The following is a 23,245-nucleotide window of genomic DNA, read 5'->3' on the forward strand; positions in this document are numbered from 1 at the left end:
CAGCAGTGACATCCTTGAATTGATCTAGCTGATGATGGCTCTCTTCACAGGCCCCTTGATACAGACAACCTTTATTAGAACCCACTCTGTGATATTGTTACAGGCTGATGACAAGCAATGTTCTCTCTTCCCTGGTGGCGCGGCAGAGAGAGACAGAAAGACAAAGGTCGTGAGAAAATTAATGACACTGGCCCTCATTTATGAAACGTGCGTACGACCTAAAACAGGCGTAGGACAGGCGTACGTCGATTCCTATGCAAAGCAAGGCATTTATCAATTTGAACGTGAGCGTAGGCTGCGATAAAATCTCACGTCTGGTCTGAACTCGTGTACGCAAGTTTTCGAGTCAGTGTGGACTTGCGGTGCAGTATATAATCAGTTTAACAGGAGAAGGAGAAGTCATCAGTTGATCACTTATCAGCAATGGCAGATCTGGCTCTTTTACAGGACCCCTATGCGCCGGTACAACAGTGCACACGTACGCGCACGGGCCACAATGGAGCACTCCATCGGATTGATTAAGGGCAGATGGCTCTGTCTCGCATCAGCAGAAGGGGACCCTACTATACAGGGCAGAAAAAGTCTGCAACATTGTTTTAGCCTGTGGGGTTCTGCACAACATCGCGCAGGAAAACGGGACCATAAATGTAGAGATGGAGCCAGATGACCCGATGCCCAGAGAGCAGTGTCTAGCACAGCCTCAACTGGGGCTATACAAAGGACACAGGATGTTAATCCTCGCTTTTAAAAGGTATAGTGTTATGTTTGGCAATGATATTCAATACAGGAAACATGACGATGCATCACATTTTTATTTATTCTTCAGGTTTTCGTTTCTCTTTTAAAGTGCCGTTAATGGCCATAGTGAATTATTTATTTCTTCCATTGACCGACATATTCCGGCTTGTTTTTCCAGCCCCTCTGCTGTCAGGAGTCAGGGTCGGGATGGTGGTCCAGCACGTCGTAAGATGATTTCTGCGCTGGTTTCTACGTTAGGTTGATAAATGAGGGCCACTGAGTGTCAATGAAACAGAAGGGAGGGGAAGCTGGAGATAGTGAGGCTAAGCAACTAGAGCCAAGAGGAAAGAAGGAAGAGAGACAGAAACAGTGAGACACAATCAGACTGAGAAGAGAAGGATAAGAAACAAGAGGGGAGAGAGTGAGTTTGAGAGAGAATCAGTGAGAGAGACAGACAGCAGGGTGCAGTGTGCAAGTGTAAGAGAAAAAAAAGGGGAATATCTATCCAGTTAAAACAGATTGCTGGTTTATTCACTCCCTTTTCCCATGTTTTGTCCTTTTTCAAAAGAAAGCTGTGCTCTTGTTTCCCCCTTTCTCTATCCTCTAGTCACCATCATATTTCCCAGTGAACCGAAAGCTAACATAGTTGTAACATTCAGTCAGTAAGGGGATTTTAAGACTTACAGGTAATACCCAACTGGGGCAGTAGACCATTCTGTACCAAAACCTCTACATGCTCAGTGTATTCTTCCTATCGCAGTTTACCTGGAGAGCATGATTGATTAAGCTGGTGAGCAATTGGAGTCAGACAATTGAGCGTGAGAGCGAGAAGGAAGATCCATCTTCGTGAAGGCTCATGCCTAAGCTTGGCACTAGATAAATGGGCTCAGATGAAACCTGTGTGTGCACAGTGTGTGTGTGTGTGTGTGTGTGTGTGTGTGTGTGTGTAATGTGCTCAGGCATGTGCTTGCGTTCTCTGTATGCATGTATGTTTAGGTCATGGCTACTCAGTCCCACCATTCCAAGTAAAACACACAAAACAAGTAAAACTTGTACACTCATGGCATAGGTAGCTTTTCTAGATCAAGGGAGGTTGTTCTATTTTTTCTCTCTTTGCCTTTGCAAGAGGAGGGAGAAGCAAGGGAGGGGAGGAAGGAGGCATAGCGGGTAAGAGGAGGTGGCATAGTGTTTCCTCCGCGTGTGCATTATGGATGAGGCTTGTCCGCGGCATTCGATCAGCGGCTCTCTGATGGCTTAGAGGTGGCCCACTGGGGTTACCTAGGACCTGTGTTTCTGTCTTTGTGTGCTTGAGTGTGTGTGACTATGACTGAGAAAGAGGAGTCAACAGGGTAACACCTGCCCACACACATAGAGAACTAACACCCTTTACTATCTTTAATTGAGTACAAATGAATTAGGATTGTTTTAGTGACAAAAAAGCTTTTGGTCAGCACAAAGATAGAAAAAAGTCCAAGTCCAATGTAAACCAATGGCAGTGGGCACCAGATTGTTTTGTTTCATTAAATAGCCTAGACATTATCTGCAATAACAGCTCCAAATCCTTTACTCACAAGCTACAATATATCCTTAGTTAAGGGCACTAGACTACAGTATAAACTAGGGCTGCACGATTAATCAAATTAATTTATTCATTCATTCATTTAATCGCAATCGCAATGTTACTCTGTGCGATTTCATAACCGCAAAAAACGTGCGATTTAAGTAGGGCTGGGTACCGAATTCAATACATTTTAGGCACCAACCAATTTGCATTTATTGATTGTATTGAGTATCGAAAAATGCCTCGTCATTCAATACCTAATTTCAATACCTAAAGGGAGCCAATCAGCATGCAGCACGCTTCTACCAAGATCTAATAATGTCTGTGATTGGCTGTCTGACGTTCCACGTCGTAGAGACAAGCAAGGAAAAACTCTACATTACACAGAGACGGGCTCACATAGTATGAGCTGAAAAATAAATAAAAAGATTTGTTATGTGTAATGTTGTAATTTTTTTTTGTTTTAAAAAATTGGTATCGAAAAAGTATCGTTTAGGAACTGGTATCGAAGTCACGGTATTGGTATCGGTGTCTGTATCAAAAGTTTTTGAGCGATGCCCATGCCCTAGATTTAAGTAAACAAAAAGGTGTGCTGTACGTGTGACACTCTAGTCTGTGTGTGCATCGCAGTCTCCACATTGTAACACCCCTAACTTTACCGACTGTATTAACAACAGATGAAGCCACCGTGTCTTAAGAAGCTTGTTGTTTTATTGTTCACTGTTAACTCACTTTACATCGTCTTATGTCATCTCTTTTTTCTCTCGCGTTTCCCTCACACAGCCGCTACGCTAAAAGTCAAAAAGTAAAAAGACACTGACGTCACTCACTCTCACTAATGCCTGATTTATGCTTCTCTCAAGCAAGTAGACTCATGATACCATTATATCACAATCTCAATCGCAGTATTGTAAATAGCAATATGACTTTTTCTTCAAATTGTGCAGCCCTAGTATAAACCTAGAAACAGATTTGTCCAGTGGAAAAGGAGAGCTGAAACGGACATTTTTCCATTTAATCATAAGAGTGCCTCTTGGTTACTATAACAACATGATGAGGGCCTCTCTAAAAACTCCATGGCAACGTAACAACACAACTCCCCATTCATAGAGAAGGATATTCCTGGTGCGTAGGGGCAGTGTGTGTGTGTGTGTGTTTGTTTATATACTCTCATGTATTGCCAGCTGAGCTCAGTCACATTGCCACAGTAGATAACAGCTTTTAACACTCTTCAATCGTCTCAGCAGCACTCATGACATCCTTACAGCGAGCTCTTAAACACTTACAATGCTTGCTAACAGAGACCTACATAATGTCAGTATGTAGAAGACACAATACTGGAGGATTTTTTAATGGACATTAAATAGTAAGTTTTTGAGACCAGCGCAAGCCTCCATTTACACAGAATTATTCTCCTACTTGCTGTAACACAACAACCATCACTTTAATTTTAAGTTTAACTGCACTCTATAGCTGACTTGATTGACAGTTTGGTACTTGGATTCAGTGGGATACTTGGAAAACGTCCTCTAAAAACACCACAATGCTTTTGTGCGCGATAGAGTCTACATTACAATAAATCTGCTAATGGATTGATACATATGATAATAATAATAATAATAATAATAATAATAAAATACTTGTGCACTACACATAAAGCCTATATGCCAGTAAGAAAATGGAAAACACTATAGTCTTAACACTGAATTTAAACTTTATCAATTGAATTTTTATCAGGAGTGTAACAATACATGTACTCGTACCGGACCGTTTCGGTACAGGACTTTCGGAACAGTACACAGAATGCAATCTTTAACAGAAATGATTAGGCTTGCACACAAACATATTAAGTGGCGAACAAAAGTTTGTTTAGCCTCCGCCCTGCACTTTGAGTGCTTACACACAGTAAGCTTATACCAGCCAAGCCTCGCGTTGGCTGGCGTCATGGCCAATGTAGAGAAGCCAGAGCTTGAAGACCCTCCCTTATCATTAAGGTCTCCTGTTTGGGAACACTTAAGTTTCCTGGTGAAATACAACAACGGACAAAAACAAGTGCATACGATGAAAGTAGTGTGCCAACATTGCTCATTAGTGATCTGGTATGTTTCTGGCAACACGTCAAACTTGCTAACTCACTTAAAACGGCACCACGAATGTGAATATCGCTGCTACAAAAAATAAAAGGAGCGTAGTGCAAACGCAGCTCCCCTCAGCATTTACACAGACTTTTGCTGGTAATTCAGATCGGGCCAAAGCAATAACAAATAACATTGGTGTTTTTATAGCAGCGGCTCTACGACTATATTTAGTTGTTGAAAACAAACAAACAAATAAACACATGGTGAAGGTGATTGAGCCGTATGAAATTCCTTCTCGCGTACATTTCAGCCAGAAAGTCATACTCATAATTGTATTATGAAAGTAAAATAAATAATATAAAGTATGATGGAAAAAAACTCTGGAGTTCCTTAAATGATATCATGGGTAGAAAGAGTAACTCAACTCCAGCTTTCATTGAGTCAGATGGGTCTTTCATTACTAAACCCTTTGAAATTGCTAATCATTTTAATGATCATTTTATTGGCAAAGTGTGTAAACTAAGGCAGGAAATGCCAACAACAAGTTGTAATCCATCATATTTATGTATAAAAGATCAAATAATGAAAGACAATAACTGTACTTTTGAATTGTATAAAGTGAGTATAGAACAGGTGAAAAAAATATTGTTGTCCATCAATAATGAGACACCACCTGGTATTGACAACTTGGAAAGCTACTGAGGATGGTTGCTGACCAAATTGCCACTCCTATATGCCACATTTTCAATTTAAGCCTTGCAAGTAATGTTTTTCCTCAAATTTGGAAAGAAGCTAAAGTTATTCCTCTACCCAAGCAAGTTAGGGCTGCCTTCACCGGCACTAACAGCCGACCATTTAGTCTGTCACCTGTTCTTAGCAAACTATTGGAAAATTGTATTTGACCAGATACAGTGCTACTTCTCTGTTAACAATTTGACAAGCGAGTATCAGCACGCTTATAGGGTAGGTCACTCAACATGCACTGCACTTACACAAATGGCGGATGATTGGTTGAAAGAAATTGATCAAAGGAATATTGTGGGAGCAGTACTGCTAGACTTCAGTGCTGCCTTTGATGTCATTGATCACAAATTATTATTGAAAAAAACTTGTATGTTATGGTTTTGCTCCATTTGCTTTATCATGGATAGAAAATTATCCTATAGAACACACGTTTTCTTTAATAGAAGCTTTTCTGATACAAAACATTTAGAGTGTGGAATTCCACAAGGAAGTTCGCTTGACCCTTTACTATTTTCTATTTTTATCAATGATCTTCCACTTGCTTTTAAAAAAGCCCATGTGTCCATGTATGCAGATGATACAACAATATACATGTATGCACCTACTATTAATGAACTAACTGCAACCCTCAACAAAGAGTTACAGATAGTACTAGAATGGGTTACTAACAATAAATTATTCTTAAACATGTCAAAGACTAAAAGCATTATATTTGGTACAAATCATTCGTTGAGCTCTAGACCTCAGCTGAATTTGATGCTGAATAATGTAGCGGTTGACCAAGTTTGTTGTGGACAAGGCATATAGATTATCTTGTTGCAAAGATGGGGAGAAATATATCTGTTATAAAAAGATGCTCTGCTTTTCTAACACCACACCTGACCAAACAAGTCCTGCAGACTCTAGTTTTATCACATCTAGACTATTGCCCAATGATATGGTCAAGTGCTACAAAGAAAGATCTAGGAAAACTGCAGCTGGTTCAGAACAGAGCAGCTTGCCTTGCCCTTCAATGCCCACTTAGGTCTAATGTAAATAACATGCATGTCAATCTCTCCTGGTTGAAAGTTGAGGAGAGACTATCAGCATCACTCCTGGCTTTTGTTAGAAACATTAATGAATTGAAAATTCCTAATTGTTTGTATAGTCAACTTACATTTAGCTCTAACACACATAAATACCCCACCTGACATGCCACCAGAGGTCTTTTTTAAAGTTCCTAGAGCCCAAACACAATCAATGCAACGGACAGTATTGTATCGAGGGATGGTTGCATGGAACTCACTTCCAGCAGAGATTGCCAAAGCACACAATAAATCAAGCTTTAAAAAACTAGTAAAGCAACATCTAAGGGCCCTAAGACTGTAACCATATTTTGTACTTTGTTTATTAAATATAAATTTATAAATTGATATGTAAACAAAGATGTTGTAAGATTTAACTTTTCTACATTCTGTGCTTATATATTTATTGTGATATTTAATAGAGTACATGAAGAGGAATATGTATATTTATATTAGCAAATAATACTAGCTATACTGCTCTTATTTTTATATCATATGGCTGTTTTGTCTTATCTGTGGCAATGTTTTATGTTTTGTGTGGACCCCAGGAAGAGTAGCTGATGTTCTGCATCAGCTAATGGGGATCCTAATAAAATCAAATCAAATCATACCAGCCCTTTATGAACAAGCAAAAACTGCTGTTGTCCACGACTTGTCTAAGGCATCTGCTGTAGCACTCACGACTAATGGATGGACATCCAGAGCTACTGAAAACTACTTACATCACATCACCCCTGAGTGGGACATGGTAAGCCATGTTCTGCAAACTCGGCCCATTTATGAACAACACACAAGCACAAATCTGGCAGAGGGACTTAAGGAGGCAGTGTTGGAGGGGAAGTTGGAGAGGCCAGGAACTAAAATTCCTGTCACAACAGACAATGCTAGAATATTAATAATAAACAAAAGCACCTGTGTTTCTTCTTTACTTTACTTGTTGGAAGTTTTTTATTTTTTTCCCTTACTGTACCGAAAAACTGTGACTTCAAAACCGAGGTACGTACCGAACCGTGATTGTTGTGTACCGTTTCACCCCTAGTTTTTATAATAATACTTTTAAGAGGTGGTGCAACCCCTCAGCACCTCTACGTCCTGCATCCATGGTATGTGCATAAATAAATAAAATACTGCTATGTTATCAATACAAGTAATATATTCCTTTAAAATGTCCTGATAAAATGACTTGTTCAAATGCATTTTCTATGCTACAATGGACTTAATTTATACTTTTATACTTAAGTTGTGGCCTGTGCTACAAAATCTTCAACCTCTGTAACACCAGTGCTATGTACACAAAAAGTTTTTACCTCCAATAGTTCTGTTTTACAGATATTTGATGAGATTAGTCATTGATTTGAGAATGGTCCTTACATGAATCATTTCCTTCCTTAAACTATAAAACTACAGTGCTGGAATTTTTTTGTTGATATGTTCATTTCTCTTTTGGCTAAAATGGGGGCACATTCAAGCTACTGCACTGCATATGCCAACAGCAGCTTTATGGCTACAAGCCCGCACTAAAACAAGACCGTTGCAGGCATGAAACGTTATAGCTACCAAAGCCTTTAACTATGTGTTGTTAGCATGGTGGACTCTCGTTAACATAGCCAGTGGGACAGAAATGACAACACCTCTGTACTTCTATATACAGGGCTGTAGCTTTTTAGGAGGTACTTTTGTATAGCTGATCGCTGGACTGTGTGTCCATATCTACAGTATAAACAGTGGAAAGTGAAATGTGCAGAGGGGAGTTGGCAAAGCACTGCTTAGAAGTATCACTAGAGAGGAGACAGCTGGCGCCATCTCTCTGTTTCTCCCTCTCTCTTTTAATTGCTTTCTCTCACAACGAACAGCACGTTCAGATTACGTAAGAAACACACTTTCTGATAGTCACTGTATCGGTCTCTCACTCTCTCATTCTCCCACCTCTCACCCACTGGTTTTTCCTCACTTATCCTGCCTAGTCATCTTGCCCTCTTTTTTCCGCATGGTTTGTTCCAAGCCCTTTCCTCCTCCCTCCCCTTCATTAGTCTCTCTCTCTCTCTCTCTCTTTTCCCTCTTCCTCTCTGTCTACAGGTGGAAAATGTCCAGCAGATGCTTTGGCCATAGCCCAGGGAGTTGCTGACTTTATTACCATGGCAGCTCTTTATCCCCATGGAAGCCGTCTATTGTGACTGCCGTCCTGTTACCTGGTCCAGTTGGCATGTATGTAGACATACAGTATATACGCTCCTGCCATGTCACATAATTATCCAAGGGCTTCCCCCATTTACTTTCCACTAAAGTACATTCTACCATAAAGGTTGATTTGGGTCAGGTCTATTGAAATCGCTACTATTTTATCAAACTCTACAAAATTGCTGTTGTGTTTTTAACTTTGACATGACTTTTATCCAATGTGTAGACGTTAGAGCTGTCAATCTTCCTCTATAATACCATTTTATTTTATTTTTTTTTTAAATAATATTCAAATATTTAACGCTCAAATGCAGCCTGTTATTAATATGTACTACACTACTCAGGCTTATGCATTGTCAGTGCCACTACAAGCATGTAGTTGTTGTTACACGTTCTGTCCACTAGGGATGCAATGATTATAGATTTTGTTGGTACAATTATAGTCTGAAGAATAATCATGGTTTCACGATTATCACAATTATTATGCATGAATTAATTTCACTACTAATGTATGAAATCACATGAACACTCTATATTTTAATGTGTTATTCATTGCTACCTTTTGAAACAGAAATAACACAGTAACCGTTTTGAATGTTTTGAAAATGATTATGTGATCAATCATCAACCTTTTTATTTAAATTCATCTGAAAAGATTAGAGACTAGAGGTGAATCAGTCACACCACAAACAAAGGCCAAGTTGGCAACAACAGTGCTGCCCTTAAGAAGAAGTTGGCCCTTTTTGGGCTAGAATCGGCCCTGCTAGCTGGTGTTTCTAAAAATTGGAGGAGCTGCTAGACAAGATGCAGGCCGGGTACTCAGCTGTAATCTATCCACAGTTATAGAGTAGTCTTATGTAAATACAATCTGGAAACAAATACCACACTGCATTGTCTGCACTTCCATGCTCATCACAACAAGTAAATTGGCACTAAAAGTTGCAAGATAACCAAATACAACATGGACTTATCAGTAAACAGTTGTGAGGTCACACACACACAGCAGCAGCTCAGACTTAAACATGAGCTGGTGGTTGCCAAATGTTCTGTATGCACCACACAAACAGATACTGGAAAAATACATTACAAGCAAACTCACATAGATACACACACAAGCACTTTCATTCCATCCTAATAAATGCAAATTCACACAAACACAGCGACTAACGTGGCATATACTCTCCCGACTTTTTAAAATCTTTCTTAGGGAAGCCGTCCACCACTTCCTTCTCCAAACACAAAGTATACACACACTGCCCCCCTTTTTGGTACAGTCCATCTCTACATTTCTATGGATACACAGGCATGCAAACAGGTCATGGATAAAAAAAGTGAGAAGGATACGGCGTACCCCTGACCATCTAGGGGGGTCCGGGGGTATGCTCCCCCTAAAGAACATTTTGTACATTTGAAAGTTTAATGCATCAATCTGGTGCATTTTGAGAGCAAAATTAACCTTTGCACGCTAAATATATATATATATAAATATGTATTACGTATAGAGCATCCAATCTGTACATTTAATATTAATTTTGTCAAACAAGGACCTTAAGCACTCATTCTTTGAAAAGTACACAGCAGGTGTCAAAGGATGAAAATCTCATTCTGAAGGAAAGCCGGTTAAGGCACAAGGTGCATTTGGAGCACACTGTCAGTACTCATATTTTCGATAAGAAGATTAGCGTTATTTGGTCGTCATGTAAGTTAGTTAACGTTTGGGTAATGAGGGGAAGCCAAACACCGTTCATCCCACACCGCAAAGACACAAACACCGGTGGAAAATCGGCATAGCTTCCCTTTAACGTAAGCTAACATAATTTAACTAGATATAACATTACAAACGTTATACATCGTTTGTCATGACAAGCTGGAGAGGAGACTGTCAGCTAACGTCGTTAGCTAACACGTAACTTATGTTAACTTAGCTAACATTAGTAAATGGTCACGTTAATTATCAATGATAACTTCTTCAGTAACGCTATCCATTTGCCTTCGTACATTGATAATGATAAAAGTGTGTCCTGACCAGTGTTGGGAGTAACGTGTTACAAAAGTAACGCAATTACAGTAATGTATTCCTTTTTGCTGTAACGCAGTAATATAACGCATTACTAATTACATTTCGGTAATATTATACTCGTTACAATCTCAGTAACACGAGTTACAACGCATTTTAACGCAACATTTAGTGGTGCATTGGTTTCTTTAAGAATTCACACACGACACATTTCTTCACAGGAAAAAAAAAAAGCGGTATTATTTTCCTGTCGCTGTATTCGATGGTTGAGATGACTGCAGAGACAAATACATTTGCGAGATGGATATTATTTTCAGGAGTTATTACGCTGCGTTGAAGTGAGCTGTCCTGTTTCTGATCCCGTGGTCAGAACCAGAGACGGTACGGACAGCATGTATGTCCCAACAGGAGACGGTACAGACAGCATGTATGTCCCAACAGGTGACGGTACAGACAGCATGTATGTCCCAACAGGTGACGGTACAGACAGCATGTATGTCCCAACAGGTGACGGTACAGACAGCATGTATGTCCCAACAGGTGACGGTACAGACAGCATGTATGTCCCAACAGGTGACGGTACGTCAGCGGCTGACAGATATAAACATGTCGGGAATTAATGTTGAGGCTTGCTACACGTAAATATCATTGCATTTTTATCAGCCGTGGAGAGTAACTATGCCTGTAGTGGAATGGCTTCGAAAGACGACCAAAAACGCTTGTCTTTTACTGTGACCATTTACTGTTCAATATGTTGCAGTTTTACAAACAAGAAAGTGAACAACTTGAGCCTGACAGACATGTTGCATCCATAGACTGTATAATATTAATATAGTCTATGGTTGTATCTCAGTAAGCTAGCAAGAGTAGGCTACACAACAGACAACTTCCGTGTATCCTACTTCAAAATAAAAGCACTTCCTGTGACGGTTCGCAGTAAAACTAAATTACTGTTAAATAAGGTTGTGTAGGCTACCTTTTCACAAATCAGCTGTAAATCAAGTACTGTAAATAATGTTAATAATGAGTTTTAATCATACTGTAATTGAACATTTCCTTTACAGTGTTTTAACCTAAACATGAATTTCTTATTGAAGTGCTGTAAACAAACATTTTACAACAATGCCGTACTTTTAATTGAGTATTTTCATTTTCTCCTACTTGCCTATTATACGTTTTACTTATCTATTTTGTATAGCTTTAGTTACTTTGCATATTTATATTAATTATACAAAATATGAATAATCTATGATGTATTAAAGTGGATAAAGAGGAGACTTTATTGATCTGGTGGTGAAATTCACAAGCTAGCTGCCAAATCAAACTTCCCCTGTTATTTTGGTGAAAGTAACTCAAAAGTAATGCAAAAGTAGTGTAACGCATTACAATTCAGAGACAGTAATATTGTAATATAACTAATTACTCTCAAATGACAGTAACTAGTAATCTATAATGTATTACATTTTGGAAGTAACTTGCCCAACACTGGTCCTGACTAGTGGATAACTGCAGTGGATACTGTGTCGTTAGTTTTAACATTTCTTACCAGAAACAATGTTGTCAGTGAGTCTCGAACATGGACGTATAATAAGGTCTAGGTCTTGGATCGAGCCATGAACTTTACAGTGCATGTCTCCTAGCATGTCTGTGTGTGAGCGTGCACGCATATAACGGGGTCAGGGTTTCTTTGTTGGTGTTTATACGGGGTGGCGTAGGAAGCATTAGCACAGAACAAACAAGAGATGTAAAAATATTTTTGGTTCATTATAAAACTGTGGCCAGACCAGACCCCCCCTCCCCCTACCCCCTCAAATATTTTTCTCATCGGATCTGCACAAATCACGTAGGTGAACCATTTTGGTTTCAAAACGGCGAATCACAAATTATTGCATTTTTTATCTGTTCTAAATGTACTTTGAAAAGGGATATTTTTCCAGTTTTTAATGCTCAGTGGTATTTGAGATAGCCCTGCCTATTCAGAGCATACACCACATCCATGGCAGTTACCGTCTTCATCTTGGCGTGCTCGGTGTTAGGTGACGGCCTCCAGGAACACCTTCAGCACATCAGAGCACTTTACGGTTTATTTCATCGCTTCCTCATTTCCCAAACTACAGAGCAGCAGACCGAGGCCCGAATCACAAAATCTGCCCGCGTCAAAAAAATTTGTGACGTTTAAAATGAATTTGTGTTAACTCGTTATTATCACATTAATTTTGACAGCCATAAAAATAATACATACACTTTCCATCCCAAACATATATAGACACTGTGTAATCTCTACACATCAAAGGATCATCTCCATATTCATCTCATGTACAAGTCAAAAGGCAAAAAACAGGTCCACGCACCCTCTCTTACATCCACACAAACCGCTCTCAAAATACTCTGACACATTGGAGTTTTTTTCCTACCATCTTTGCGGTAAAGGTTGATCTCCACTTTCCTCTCCTCCGATCCCAGCAGGGCTTGCGCCATCTGGGCAATGGCCAGTCGCTTGGTGTCAGGCCCATAGAGAAAGTTACACGTGCATGGCTTCTGCATGATCTCAGCACGTGAGTAACCACACATGTGGCAGAAGCCATCATTGCAGAAGATGATGGCGCAGTTCTCCACTCTCGCATTGGCGATGACGAACTTGCGACCTGTGGACGGAATGAGAAAAGTTTACTTTACTACAGTTTTCACAGAGTCAGCAACTCCAACATCCAATCAATGGCATTGAACTATGGGTGACAGAAGATCAACTGTGAAATAACGAATCTTTCAGGAGAAATGCGTCCTTAAAGTCTTTCAAAACTGGATGTAAATAAAACGTAAAATGCTAAAGATGATAAGGGGAAAAACATTTTTCTCGCTCTTGCTGATTATGTATAGGGTGAATGTACTGTATGTTAGCATTCCTTGCTAATTTGGCTCGGCCAGTCTGCGGAAATGCCAATGAAAACAATGCTTATGCATGCTTGAACTAACTTAATTCCCATAATATTATGTTTTTCCTCATGAAATTAGTGTATTTTTATGTCATCTTTTCCTAAAAAAATCTCGACTTTATAGACTTTTTACAGCAGACATTTTGATTCGTCATAGCAGGAAAGCACAAGTGTTACTGATAACTTTAATTAATGATGGTTAAGCTATGCAGTTAGCTGACCCTGGAACTGGCCAGGCTAATTGGAATGCTGCTGACAGTAGCCTATTAATATTCTATCCTTTCAATGGAAGGATGTTTTCTCTAAATCACAGCTTTGTTCTCGTAACATTTTTCTAATTATTGTTTAATTTATTCTCATAGCGTTGTAGGTTAAAGCTTAATGTTATGTGAATTGACTACATTACACTGACAACCTATGTGTTGGCTTTTATGTCAATTGAAGTTTAAAATGCAAGTATTCCACTTCATACGTTGACGTTAAATAGGCCTGCCTCTAGCATTTTGGAAATAAATAATCTTTAAGATTGTGTAATCGAGCTAAGTAAGACAAAACTGTCTTCTGCAAGGATCAGGGAAGGGTGTTGTTTGTTTCAGAGAAAATATTGTTGGTCACAGATGACAATAAAATGCAGAGGTGGAAAGTCAAAAAATACATTTACTCACTTTACTGTATTGAGTAGTTTTGTTGTGTATTTTGTATTTTTCAAGTAATTTTTAAAATCGGTAATTTAAAATGTACTTGATTACGTTTTGAGTGAAGTATTGTATTTCGCTACCTTACAAATCCTATCTGTTACTGAGTAAAAAAAACAAAACCGAAAGGGACAACGTATGTAGGACACTGGCTAAATGAATTCACATACATCTGTGTGACATACGCTGTGTTGTTATTACATGTGTATACATTTGTATAGATTTTTCTTTCATTAAAAACAAAATCGTTTTGGATTTATGACCCCTTGTCCTATTTTCAATACATGGGAGAGATCCCCCCCGCCCCGTTTTACAGGTTGTTTTTTTTAAACTTTAACTTAAAGTACATTTTAAATTAACTACTTATTACTTTTACTTGAGTAATTTTTCAGATAGGTAATTTCACTTGAGTACAATATTTTACTACTTTTACCACCTCTGGTAAAATGGTCCCTTGGAATTATTAAAGATGACAAAAAGTAGCTGTGCATTTAGCTTAGACTACAGTCGACGGCATTTAACGTTAGCTAATATATCAGTCTTGCTATCTTACAAACGCTCATTTTTAAACCTAATAAACCTATGCAAATGAGCTGCAAAGTTATTCAGTATCAATTATAAAATAATATGAAACATTCACAAACATTGTGACCCTTTCAACCACCTGCTAAATAATATCAAATACAATATTTCTCGTTTGAAAACAACTTCACCACTTGACTTAACGTTACTCATTGTAGTGTTATGAAGTGATTTTACTGATGATCTGTTACTGTTGTGTGTGTGTGTGTGTGTGTGTGTGAGTGTGAGTGTGAGTGTGTGTGTGTGTGTGTGTGTGTGTGTGTGTGTGTGTGTGTGTGTGTGTGTGTGTGCCCATATGTCCCAAAAAGCTCTGATGTGTGGCTCTCTTTAAACCACTTACTGTAGAAGGAACCATTTAGCTCCATGGCCTCTGCTCAATGTCAATGGATGATCTTAATGCACTCATAGAGCTGCTGTTGTGCCTTAACAGACACAGACACACACACACACACACACTTGCAAATACTCCCTTTACCCAGCACACTGACTCTTTACTTGCAATACATTGTGAGAATAGTCTATACGTCTACAGTTTGTGAGAGTTTAATCTATTGTGTGTCTCGTTGGAACACATACCAACATAAATGTATGCTATGCATAAGGCCTCTGTGGACCTGTGATTGTGTATGTGCTACATCAGGGTGATAGTCTGTCAGTTTGATAGATGGCCTCCACTAAAGAGCTTAAAGCTTGTGGAGAGCCCCAATGTTCCTTGTTACTTTCTTTTAGTACTGGGCCCCACTGTGAGGAATACTGAACTCCTGAAAAAAAAAAAAAAATAGTCACATGGAAGGTAAGAGGGAAGGAGGAAAGGCTGGTGACAGAAAAGGGTGGGTGAAGCTGGAGAAAGTGGGATGGCTGGATGAGGATGGAAATGGGATGGTTGAATAGAAAGACTTTGGAAAGGAAGACAGAAAAACAGGAGATAGGAAGGGATGGATGGGGAGTGAATCAGAAGCAAAATAATGAAGAGATTTGGAGAAAAAGACAAAACAGAGTGGGGATAGAGCAGAGGTGATCTGTCCAGGGATGGAAGGAACAAGACGAATCTGACCACATTTCTCAGCAATTAGTCTGCATCAAGTAATCAGACTGGAGACTGTGGTGAAAAAGCCGTCACTTTTTTCTCATGTGTCTGTGAATTCATTTCAACTTTTTTTTATTCCTGTAAGGGCAATTGTATGTAGCTGCTCTCCATCCACATCAGCATATACACAAAAAATAGATAGGAAGAAAGGGTGCTGCAAATCACAAAGCTAAAACAACCAAAGGCTATAAGCTTAGAAACTAAATGTGGAATTGGTAATACATGTATTAATAAGTAAACATAAATATCTTTAAAAAACAATCTAAAAATACACAAGGTAATGAGGCCTTACAAAGGCCAAAGATGGATAGCATGTGGGTACTACTTATATACTGCATAAAGTTACACACTTCAATTCAGACACTCAAATAAAATGGTGGAGGATAATATAGTGTACTATATAGTAAAATACGAATGATTTTGGACACAGCTATACTGCACATTCCGCACTTTATTTACAGTTACATTAGCCTTCCATTCAATAAAGATACCCCACACACAGAAAAAGGACATAGGGACATGATGTTTTGATGTAGGCTGTAACAAAGTATTTGCAGTGTGGGGGCGTCATGCTGCTGATGGACTGCAATGTATCCACTTTGCATCTAGCCAGGGACCTTTGTTGCATGTCATTACCCATCTCACTCCCATCGTATCCTGTTAGCCAAAAGTAAATGTCTTCTGTCAATGTCATCTTTGTGTGGGCAGTGTGTTTAGATGAACGGGGTTTGGCTTCCCTCTATGGCGTCTGCAAAGGGAGCTTGGAGCAGCCGAGGGCTGCCAAGATCCACCGGATGACGCAAAGTGCATCATTTGACGTCATCCGGTGGATCTCCGTTGTCCTTTGTGCGCTCCATGCGCTATGGCCATTGAGGGAAAACAAACACCGTTATTCTGCCCACACTGCCATGACACAGAGCTGGATAACAGCAAAATATCACTTTAACTACATGTCTTAATCCTGCGATAACTTTTTTTGGCTACTTGGGGGCAGCAGAAATAAGTTGTGAAACAAAAATTCTATCTATTACTTTTGAAATCAATAGGGCAAACTTGTCAGCAACAGTTGTTTTCAAGTCACCTTGTTTTCACATTGTCATTTAATACATTGCTATTGTGAAAATATTGATTATACTCACTTTAAGCTCTGTCTATTGAACTGAACTTTGTAGGTATAACTTTAACTATCTCCCAAGAGAAATCATTGGTCCTCAGTCTCCACCAGTTTGAGCCAAACTCTCCAACCTCACCCCTCTGCCTTTGTCAATTCAGTAGACCTGATTAATGCCTTCATGACAAATGTCTTCTCTGTGACTTCGCTGCAGTCATACCAAAACTTGCTCTTTAATCATTTCAGTGAGGAAGGAAATGAGATGTATGTATGCTTCTGGTATTGATTGCACCTCCTTCGCCTAGCACTGATTGAATCTGAAAGCAGATGTATATTCCTTGAGTGAAGCTCAACACTACAAGAACACAGTATGTTTGAACAATATTCATAGCCTGGGCCTTCCTCTACCCATTGGCAAGATTTTGGGAGAAGGTAATGCATCATACATTGTCCTATAAAATGAATAATTATATAAAAATAATAATAATTAAAGTCTGCACACTGAATTCTTTCTTGCTAAGTGTTCTTTATTAGACTTGATTATGAAACGGCCCCTGAAAAGGAAGAATCCTCTAACAAGGAAGAGGGTAGACAGTCATTATTCTCTGTAAATTGTCTCAGAAGCAGTGCACAGAGGTCATGTCTAGCAATTCCCCCTCAGAACCAGTGATTTATTAGTCATTTTATAACCATTGTAAAGATACTGGTCTGCCATTCTCAGACATTTCTGCACACTTTATTTCTTTTAAAAATCACCTATTGGCCAATGATATTTAAGACTGCGGTGTCTGACTCTATAGTTCTCTGTGCACCACATGGTGTTGGATGAACTGCTCAGCCGCTGCAGGTATTATTATGTTGTAATGAGTGGGTGTTGTGTTTACTTTCTCAGCAGCATGCGGACATATGAAATTTCTAAAAGAACAGATGACGATGCATAAAACTCAAACTTGGAGGGTAGAGAATAAGGAATGGAACCAGAGAGAATGCAGCAAGAAACAACACAGCATGACCCTGTGTTAAAAATACAGACACAGAGCATGTACCTCACTGGCTGATGGATAAAAGGACTCTAATCGAGACAGCAGTCAAGAAGAGCAGACAGAATACACTCACCCATCATGCTGGTGAGGAACAGTACTTACAGACTGGCCAGCATTCACATAAAACCTAAATCAGTATACAATCAGTATGTATACATCATTACATTCCCATAGAGGCTGAATACAAAACACAAATATGTAAAAGTCACATTTTAGTATTTATATTATTGTTTATCTCAAAAACATATACCAAACAGAAAGAGACTGTCCTCATCAGGGGACATAGACAACAAAGTGTGTGAGTTTTGGTTGCCTTAACCTAACTAAACCTTAACAATAGAGGTGGCAGATTAGAAACCACTCAGAGGAATCATTTTGATAATACTAATTTTTTGGAAGTCACTGCCTCAGATCAGAAAGCGCTAATATAATCTTGGTGGCTCTGGCTGTCACCAATTTGGCAGTGCCTGTCGACAAATAACTCTTGGCTAATCCAAAAATGAACAAAGAGGTGGAGCGTTGATGGAGCTGAGGCAGGCCAAATAAACCTGATAGTCTGTGATGGCACCCACCTGTCATTCAAAGCAGCATTCCCTTAATTATGCATAACTGTAAGCCTTAATATAATTAATATAGAGAGCTATAAAAAAATAAAATCGCCCCGTACAGTGGTCATGAAGGGGGAAATTAGACCAAAACCTTTTTTTGTACAAGGCTGTAACACATGTTAATTTCTGCTGTAAAGGTGAACATTTTAACATTTGGATCTCTTGGGATTGACTCCCTTTTGGAGCCAGCCTCAAGTGGCCATTAGAGGAACTGCTTTCACATTGGCTTCATTTTTCAGCACCGGAGTTGCCGCTTGCTGGAACCAGACAAAGCTTGTCTTTCATTTGCTCTGGCAGATACGTCGAGACGGGTCTGATTGCAACCATGGTGTTATGATTGGTTCGTGAGCACAGGAATGGCCACTACTTCCACTGAGTAGTGTGACTTTCTGAGATTTTAACAAATATTTGATGAGTATGTTATCATAACTGATGAAAATGAATGGCCAAAGCTACAAAAATATAACCAACGTTGTAGTAAATCATAGTTTTCCCCCAATGCCTCCAAAAATCAGAATGGTGTCTCTGCAACATTGCCTTAAATAAAGCATTCTACAGTAATAATTAGCCCTCCACAGCATGCACACTTGACATATCATGACATCAATGAAGTCTGTGTCAGCACAATCTAAAAGGTGCTATTTCTTCATCTCCCTCCCTTTAAATCACCCATCAATAAAAGTCATGCTATAAGAATCCAAACTGACTTTGCCCATTTTTCCAAAGTAAAGTGAACATCCATGAACGCAGTGCTCCAGAATGAAAATGTCTGTGCCCATTTCTCCCTGTATTAAGAACATGATTATCACATTTTCTTCACCCTTCCTTCATAAAACAGACATATCGGCTCCAAGTCCAGATTCTACAGGCTGTTCTCATGAGAGACATTAACCGGTGGAAGGGCCTGTTCAGATATTCATGGAAACAGTGGGGATAGCTTGTGTGTATGCACTTGATAGCTTGCCTTCATGAATTAACGCCAGCAGCAGCCCTCAGAGGCTCATAAAGCTTGATGGGTTTGTCTGGCTGCAATGAGCACTAGGTAATACAAAGGCAGAGATGTGCGGTACATTCCATTTTTTCCAGCCTCTGGGTTTTCAGTCACTGATAATGGCCAACAGAACCAAGCAGATGTTTTTTTTCCAAGCTGTTTAAGTCGTTTAAAGAGCCTGAGTCCTTTAGAGTGCACCATAGCATAAAAGATGAGCCATGTATGGATAAATGTAGTCATTCTTCAGACAGACGCACACACATGAACAGGAGATAAAACATAATATTTATAAAGACATACAGGACAACATTTTAACTCAACCAAAAGAAGCCACAGGTTTAGACAAGGTTAGGAGAATAAAACAGGGAAACAAAAAAGAAAGAAAAGACAGTGTAGGGGTGTGTAGGTATAGACAAGTATGGATGTAAAAAGGAAGACAAACAAGAAGAGCAACAGGAGAGACAGCAGATGGTCTTATTGTTTGTGCTACTCAGTGTTCAGGCAACCAATCAACCAACCAATCAATCAACCAATCAATCAAAATTTCAAGTAATTTATTATCAAATATACAATTACAGAAGAAATCGTTTTTAACAGGGTTCCTCCAACAATGCAAATTAAATATGTATGAAAAAGAAATCTCACAAGGATCCAGCCAAGATTTGGCTAAAGAAAGGACACCACAGCTCCCGACATCCCGCTGGACACTGACATGAGCTGGGCACAGAGACTGCCCAGCTCACCATCCAACGCCTGCACACTGGCCAGCATGATGCCCGGCAGAGAAGATGCATCGCATGCTTCCTCCACGCTTGCCTCCGTGCTCCCTCTGATGTAAAGATGGAGATGGACGTAGAGATGGTCTTACTTGTCCATGTGGTCAGGACTGTATCTGGTGCCCATCTTCTTCACTTTTCCTCTGTGTTTTCTCTGATGTTTACAAGCAATTACATTTAAATTGATATAGAGATGACTGGAAAGGTACGTGCATTTTAGAACACATGAGGGAAAGCTGGCAATTTTAGGTCAGGTACTATATTTATGCTACATGTTTTCAGAGAGGAAAGTGCAAGAGATGGCAATATTTGAAACCAGTGGGGCAATGTTTTCAAATTAAACAAGGGTAATGGTGGGCAGCTATTCACAGCAAGTAAAGTGTATTTCCATTATGTTTGGAGCACGCTTATCTCAAAGGTGCTTTATAATGTCAGTTCATGGCCAGAGATATTTAGCTTTCTTTGACTTCCGTTAACCTCTATCAGTAACCTGCAGGTGTCTATGCTGTTAACTAACTCACAACTGTCATAAGTACACATTCAAAAAATACTCGGTCAGGTTACTAACCCAGTTTCAGTGTTTGTGGGCTTTGTGTCTTTCTATTGGGTTGTTTTCTAATGCAGGATAAATAATGCCCCACATATTAGCTGACCTAGGCTTGAGTAATGTCAAGTTGTCATAACACAAATATTATAACTTAAATATAACCTTGCATTAAAAGTGTCATAATTTACTGAATGACACCTTATGTCAGTCATTTACATTGATAAAGACTCCTTAATGTTTATGACAGGTGTCATGTCATGATTAAGACGGTGTCATGTCAGTCTAATGTCCACCCCTTCATGTAAAGAGTTTTTAACTGGACATAATACAAATTTGGAAAAATTGTTCAGTGTCTTCATACTGAGTGTAAAGTTTTTAAACGTACATGTCACATGTTGTCCTTTGCAGTTTTAAATGTGGTAAATTGGTGGCAGTTTTAAGGTCAAACTTGTAAAAAGCTTGTTTTGTCTAAACAGAACTCTAAAAATGTTTATAAAAATATATAAACATGTTAGTTAAATTGATGACCCAACAGAAATGTAGTTATGGCATTGTTACTGGGTCAAAATAACCACATATGGCTAAATAGCCCAATGGAAATAATGTAATTACCAGTAAAACTGGGTCAATTTTATTTTAATATGGTAGTGTGAATGGGAAAAAAAACTACAGATGTAAATGTTTTCAAATCTAATTCAAATCCCAGTCTCACATATGAAAGTCTCCCCATCCACCACCCCCAACCTCCACACCATAGAAATAGAATATTTCTATTCACACCTTCGTGTCCTCCAAACTACATAAACTCACACTGCACACTACTTCTTGTATTGTCACTGAATGCTGACACCGGACATAAATTGGGTATACTGGGATGGTTTTTCATATGTGGAGGAAATTAGGATGAGGCAAAACAAAGCACTACAGAGGGCAAGATTTCAGTAGGCTACTCTTCAATCAGTGCTAGTTTATTTCATTATCTGAGTGCCAGCTACCCTCAACAAGCCCCAGAAATCTGTAAAGCATAATATCTAATCAAAATATTACTATATTCATTGTTGTCAAACATTAAAAACCTGCACATGTGCCTGGCTGGAAGTTTGTTGGTTCCCACCTGTCCACATACAGTAGCATTGTCAACACTGCATAATTGCATTACATAATTAAATAGTATACACTGTTCATGATTACGTTAACTAATCAATCAGTGATATTCACAAGATACTCTTTCATTGTTAAAATGAACTAAAAGCTATGCATTGCAACATTCGTAATAAATGTGCACACACACACACACACACACCACAATGTCCAGTTGTACCCCCCCCAGCAGTCTCTGCTTTTGGTGACATTACTGACCACATCTTGCCTCTCCCTGCAATTTCCTTCTAATAAGCTTTTGAAGCAAGAGAGGAGGGAGCTGATGGAGAGGCTGATTAAAGACAATCTGCTGCTGCTCAGGAGGAAAATACCATTTGATATTCCCACAGACACACACACTCAGAGATTCATGAGACATAAATACATCCAAATACACACACACACACACACACACACACACACACACACACACACATTTGTTTGTAGACGCACGTACACGTTCACACAGACCCACCAACGCAGACTGAATAATTCACTAAGACCAGACCTTCGGGGTTCTGCAGTCTGCCAGTTTGTGTGTGTGTGCATGCGGTGTGTTTGCATGTGTGTGAGCGACTGTGTATCTGTGAGTGTGTGCATGTGCTTGGAATCTCCCTGAGTATACTGCGTAGGCGGAGGGAGGGAAGCCCATGTTTTAGAATCACAGGTCAACACACCAGTTCCCGCCTGCTAGATACAGAGACAGAGAGATAAAGAAAGCGCAAGTGAGATTAAGGAAAGGGGAGAGAAGGATGAATGAAGATATAAACTGGATGAAAGGACGAAATAGAGACAAATATTGAGAGAAAATTAGAAAATAGACAAAGAAGCAGATGTACTGTATGTGTTTGGTGGGTTTACAGTGGCAGGCTGAAGAGATTCTTTTGTCTCTACCCATTTCTGACTGAACAATTGCCATGGAAACTGAACATTTGACACATGCTAAATTCTCAAACACAGAGAGTTGACACTCACAATACATTCAGACTAAATGTAGTACCCTTTATATGCTAGAGTGTCTCTTAAACCAGCCAGCCAGTGTCCAAAAACATGAACACAGTTCAGTTTATTCTCAGAGTTTTGTAGTAATCAGAAATCAATAGTAGCATACAAACACTGATTTACTTGTAACTGATGTATAAAGTGTGAGGATCCATTTCAGTGTTTGCATCGACTAAATAAGAAAATCTTCCACCAAACCCTTGTTGATTCTGTTGTAGATTCCACGTATTCCATCTTTAGACAGTCCGTTTTTTCTCTAGTTGTACAATTGTACATAGAGATGCTTAGTCAGTATACCGAGTAACAACGTCCACTTGTATAACCATGTACACACCCAAATATACACCGAT

At 39.2% G+C, this 23,245-nt stretch overlaps 1 protein-coding gene across 2 annotated transcripts in view; it reads right to left on the reverse strand.

Moving 5' to 3' along the window:
- The window catches only part of kcnh2b (potassium voltage-gated channel, subfamily H (eag-related), member 2b), a 319,040-nt gene that overhangs the window by 275,893 nt on the left and 19,902 nt on the right, over positions 1–23,245 (reverse strand). For both annotated transcript variants that reach the window (XM_031298279.2, XM_031298278.2), the window contains exon 2: positions 12,795–13,025. In XM_031298279.2, the coding sequence (XP_031154139.1) occupies positions 12,795–13,025 (231 nt within the window). The remainder of the gene's footprint in view (positions 1–12,794; positions 13,026–23,245) is intronic.

Source organism: Sander lucioperca, chromosome 23 (assembly GCF_008315115.2).
Source record: "Sander lucioperca isolate FBNREF2018 chromosome 23, SLUC_FBN_1.2, whole genome shotgun sequence".
In the NCBI taxonomy this organism is placed as follows: domain Eukaryota; kingdom Metazoa; phylum Chordata; class Actinopteri; order Perciformes; family Percidae; genus Sander; species Sander lucioperca.